General features: G+C 43.8%; 1 protein-coding gene across 1 annotated transcript in view; it reads left to right on the forward strand.

The window, feature by feature from the left end:
- The window catches only part of yjefn3 (YjeF N-terminal domain containing 3), a gene marked incomplete at its 3' end in the record, with an annotated part of 45,054 nt that extends 42,201 nt beyond the window's left edge, over positions 1-2,853 (forward strand). Inside the window, exons 4-6 of the mRNA XM_080833838.1 lie at positions 477-590; positions 2,025-2,175; positions 2,657-2,853. Coding sequence (XP_080689964.1) covers positions 477-590; positions 2,025-2,175; positions 2,657-2,853 — 462 coding nt within the window. The remainder of the gene's footprint in view (positions 1-476; positions 591-2,024; positions 2,176-2,656) is intronic.
- Positions 2,854-5,614: the final 2,761 nt, after the last annotated feature.

Below are 5,614 nucleotides of genomic sequence, written 5' to 3' on the forward strand. Positions count from 1 at the left end.
CCGATTTACCACTGTTACCACTTTAAGCGCTACCTTAACTCACCTTTTCCACAGTGGAGCGCTTCCTGTTACGTAGTTACCACTGTTACCCGGTTACCACTGTTACCTAGTTACCACTGTTACCTAGTTACCACTGTTGCCTAGTTACCACTGTTACCGCTATAACCGCTACCTTAACTCACCTTTTCCATAGAGCAGCTCTACCTGTTACCTAGTTACTGCTGTAACCTAGTTACCACTGTTACCTAGTTACCGCTGTTACCTAGTTACCACTGTTACCGCTTTAACCACTACCTTAACTCACCTTTTCCATAGAGCAGCTCTACCTGTTACCTAGTTACTGCTGTAACCTAGTTACCACTGTTACCTAGTTTCCACTGTTACCTAGTTTCCGCTGGTACCGCTACCTTAACTCACCTTTTCTACTGAAAGCCCCCGTCCTCAGGCATCTCTCCTTCTTCTCTCCCCTCTGACAGGAGTATGAGCCCACCATCTACTACCCCAAGCGCTCCACACACAGCGTGCACCAAGACATCACCGTTCAGTGTGAGAAGATGGACATCCCCTTCCTCTCATACCTGCCTACTGAGGTGAGGCCCCTCCCCTTCCTCTCATACCTGCCTACTGAGGTGAGGCCCCTCCCCTTCCTCTCATACCTGCCTACTGAGGTGAGCCCCTCCCCTTCCTCTCATACCTGCCCCTCCCCTTCCTGTCATACCTGCCCACTGAGGTGAGGCCCCTCCCCTTCCTCTCATACCTGCCTTCTGAGGTGAGGCCCCTCCCCTCCCCTTCATCTCATACCTGCCTACTGAGGCTAGGCCCCTCCCCATACCTGCCTACTGAGGTGAGGCCCCTCCCCTTCCTCTCATACCTGCCCACTGAGGCGAGGCCCCTCCCCTTCCTCTCATACCTGCCTACTGAGGTGAGCCCCTCCCCTTCCTCTCATACCTGTCTACTGATGTGAGGCCCCTCCCCTTCCTCTCATACCTGTCTACTGAGGTGAGGCCCCTCCCCTTCCTCTCATACCTGCCTACTGAGGTGAGCCACACCCCTTCCTCTCATATCTGCCCACTGAGGTGAGGCCCCTCCCCTTCCTCTCATACCTGCCCCTCCCCTTCCTCTCATATCTGCCTACTGAGGTGAGGCCCCTCCCCTTCCTCTCATACCTACCCACTGAGAGGACTGAGGGCTCATGGAGACACAGAGGCTTCAGACAGCCATAACCCTAAACAGCCATACGTGAGACACGAATCTATACTGACACAGATGCTTCAAACAGCCATACGTGAGACACAAATTTATACTGATACAGATGCTTCAAACAAACAGCCATACATGAGACTGGAATGTATACTGATACAGATGCCTCAAACAGCCATACGTGAGACACGAATCTATACTGACACAGATTCTTCAAACAGCCATACGTGAGACTGGACTCTATACTGGCACAGATGCTTCAAACAGCCATACGTGAGACTGGAATGTATACTGATACAGATGCCTCAAACAGCCATACGTGAGACACGAATCTATACTGACACAGATTCTTCAAACAGCCATACGTGAGACACAAATCTATACTGACACAGATGCTTCAAACAGCCATACGTGAGACACGAATCTATACTGACACAGATGCTTCAAACAGCCATACGTGAGACACGAATCTATACTGACACAGATGCTTCAAACAGCCATACGTGAGACACGAATCTATACTGGCACAGATGCTTCAAACAGCCATACGTGAGACTGGAATGTATACTGATACAGATGCCTCAAACAGCCATACGTGAGACACGAATCTATACTGACACAGATTCTTCAAACAGCCATACGTGAGACACAAATCTATACTGATACAGATGCTTCAAACAGCCATACGTGAGACACGAATCTATACTGACACAGATGCTTCAAACAGCCATACGTGAGACTGGAATCTATACTGACACAGATGCCTCAAACAGCCATAAGTGAGACTGGAATCTATACTGATACATCTTGGTTGAATGTTTCAGGTCCAGTTGATCAATGATGCCTACAACCTGGTGATTGAAGCCATGCTGGGTCAAGACAGTGACGCCAGTGACATCAAGGAGCCCTACTCCAGTATCCTGGTCACCTTGAAACAGGTCAAAATCCCCATCGCCAGTGTCGACGTCCCCTTAGGTATGCTACAGACTACAACATATTCATCATATCATATCCATCATATCAGGATGCACATCACTGGTGCCAACATGCTACAGTCTATATCATATTCCCATATCACATTCATCATATCATATCAGGATGCACATCACTGCTGTCAACATGCTACAGTCTATATCATATTCCCATATCACATTCATCATGTCATATCAGGATGCACATCACTGCTGTCAACATGCTACAGTCTATATCATATTCTCATATCACATTCATCATATTACAATGCACATCACTGCTGCCAGCATGCAACAGTCTATATCATATTCTCATATCACATTCATCATATTACAATGCACATCACTGTTGTCTACAGCTTTGACTGTTTTGTACAGTTATGGCTCAAAATGATAAAATTGATCTAATGTATCTTTCCATATACTCTATACTCCATGTACACATTTGAATCATTGCGGTGGTCTAAAGTGTCTTTACTCTGCAGGTTGGGATGCTGAAGAGGCCGGTAAGGATGGCATCAGTCCCGAGGTCCTCATCTCTCTCATGGCACCCAAGAAGTGCGCCACTAACTTCTCCGGGAAGCACTTTCTGGCTGGACGGTTCCTTCCATACGACATACAGAAGAAATATGAACTGAATCTCCCTGAGTTCCCAGACACAGAGTGTCTTATAGAACTGTAACACATGCACAGAAATATGAATATTTTCGATACGCAAGGATGGTATAGACTTCATTTGTATTTTATAGATTGTGACTGTTCTGCATTGGTTCCTTAAAGAGCAGCTCTTGCCCGAGTGAGAATAGGATCCCTTGGCCACTGGCTCCGGAGGTCATGTTTTAGAAAGTGTGCTTAGTCTGAGTTGTGCAATGTTTCTTCAGGGTTGGTTCTCTGATCCCTTTTTTTACGCCTACGCAAACACAAACTACTCTTTCTCCCAAACACAAACTACTCTTTCTCCCAAACACAAACTACTCTTTCTCCCAAACACAAACTACTTTTTCTCCTTAACACAAACTACTTTTTCCCCTTAACACAAACTACTTTTTCTCCTTAACACAAACTACTTATTCTCCTTACAACAAACTACTTATTCTCCTTATAACAAACTAATGATTCTCCTTATCACAAACTAATTATTCTCCTTATCACAAACTACTTTTTCATACATCAGTTTCATAAGACTTTCAGTGACTACTGTAGCTCCTGTTGAAGCTGTTTTAGAAAGTGTGCTTAGTCTGAGTTGTGCAATGTTTCAGTTTCTTGGAAAAAACGTTTCAGGGTTGTTCCTCTGTTCCCTTTTTTTAGGCTTACGCAAACTAAACAATCCACTGATTTTTTTCTCCTTTTTTCTCCCAAACACAAACTACTTATTCTCCATATAACAAACTAATTATTCTCCTTATCACAAACTACTTTTCATACATTATTTTCATAAGACTTTTAGTGACTACTGTAGCTCCTGTTGAGGCTGTGTGATCTTAAACTCAGTTTGTTGTTGTCCAGATGTGCACACAATTAGTGACTTTTTCAGAAAACTGCACTTCCTCCCTTCATTACTCCCTCATCATATTCAACTTTTGCAATACCGTGACGGAATGTTCAAATGTGCTCTGGTTATTCAACTAGGAGGACCATTTTACACAGTTGCAATGCCTTCCCTGTGTGTGTGTGTGTGTGTGTGTGTGTGTGTGTGTGTGTGTGTGTGTGTGCGCGTGTGTGTGTAATGAGAGTGTGTGTGTGTGTGTGTGTGTGTGTGTGTGTGTGCCCTCCCTCATTCCACTGCAAGGGTGGAAAGGTAAACTCAGTCCAAACACTGACTGGAGGAGTGCCACCGCTATGTTCCAGGGTGGGGCTCAACAACAAATGACTTTGTCTTGCAAGCTTGCTGGATGTGGTTCCTTTCTGTGTGTGTGTGTGTGTGTGTGTGTGTGTGTGTGTGTGTGTGTGTGTGTGTGTGTGTTTGTCTTGCAAGCTTGCTGGATGTGGTTCCTTTCGGTTGCATTTAGCATTTAGCTCTCTCTTAGAGACAGCGGTGTGTTCACTTTTGCCTAGCCAATGCTTCAAATGATAGTATTAGTTTCCCTCCTCATCAATGAAAAGTACATGATGCCGTAGTATAAAACATCTCACAGGTTCCTATTATGACCTCATAATATACTTTCTACTAGGTGAGATTCTATTTGGGTAAAAGTAGCTATATTCTTCACATTCTTCAATATTCTTGTTTTCTGTCATGTATTTATTTATTTATTTATTCAAAGATTACCAGTGAGAATATTTTGGGTAATTGAATGGCACCCTGTAGGGCTGAATGCACTCTACAATATGGATAGCCAGATTTCCCAGGTCTGGCCAATGGGTCGAGGGGTTTAACAGACGACTCTTCTCTCCTCTCACACCAAAGGACTCATTGCATACTGTTACCACAATCCCACAAAGGGCTTCACACCTCGGGGTAAATAGGCCTCATCACCTTCTGAGAAAGAGTTGCCTGACAAGTGGTTCCCACCCTGGTGAAGTCGACCCGCCACCTCAGCTCAGAGCTGACCTAGGAACAGCTAAACTATCTGTAAATGGATATGAATGTAACATGTTTAGTCTTGAATTGATCCTTACAATGGGCAGCCTGATGCTGTGCGTTACAATCTCAAGTATCTGCACACCATTGCGTTTTAGACAAGAATCTCAGTACTTTAGCTCCGCATACTCTCTTCTCTTCTCTTCTCTTCTCTTCTCTTCTCTTCAGCTCTTCACTCTTGCTCTCTCGATCTCTTCTTAAGCTCTTCACTTTGGCGCTCTCTCTCTATGCCTCTCTCTCCCTTCTCATCTCTTTTTCTGATTCACTCACTTATTCAGGTAAAGGGTTTTATTTATTTTAATATGATGCATTTAAGTTATCAGTTTTATGTGGTCATTGAAGTATAATCGGTCTAATTGGCATCCAACCTGTTCTTTCAATTGTCACTATTTACAGTTGTACTCATCCATCTGGTCTTACATTGAGTATGACTGATACTTGTAATATTTACGCTTACCGTTTGTTACTTTAATAAACTGTTCATTCACCAACCAATAATTTAACTCTGTGTTAACCATGCCATTAAATTGTGCTTCTATCTTATATTGGAGGTCATTAAATAATTCCACTTTAATGAATTCTACTGTCCAATCATGTTCAGGCACATATACACCTTCTGTCCAATCATGTTCAGACACGTATACACCTTCTGTCCAATCATGTTCAGACACATATACACCATCTGTCCAATCATGTTCAGACACATGTACACCTTCTGTCCAATCATGTTCAGACACATATACACCTTCTGTCCAATCATGTTCAGACACGTATACACCTTCTGTCCAATCATGTTCAGACACGTATACACCTTCTGTCCAATCATGTTCAGACACATATACACCTTCTGTCCAATCATGTT

This window comes from Sprattus sprattus (assembly GCF_963457725.1).
Source record: "Sprattus sprattus genome assembly, chromosome: 3".
NCBI classification, from domain to species: domain Eukaryota; kingdom Metazoa; phylum Chordata; class Actinopteri; order Clupeiformes; family Clupeidae; genus Sprattus; species Sprattus sprattus.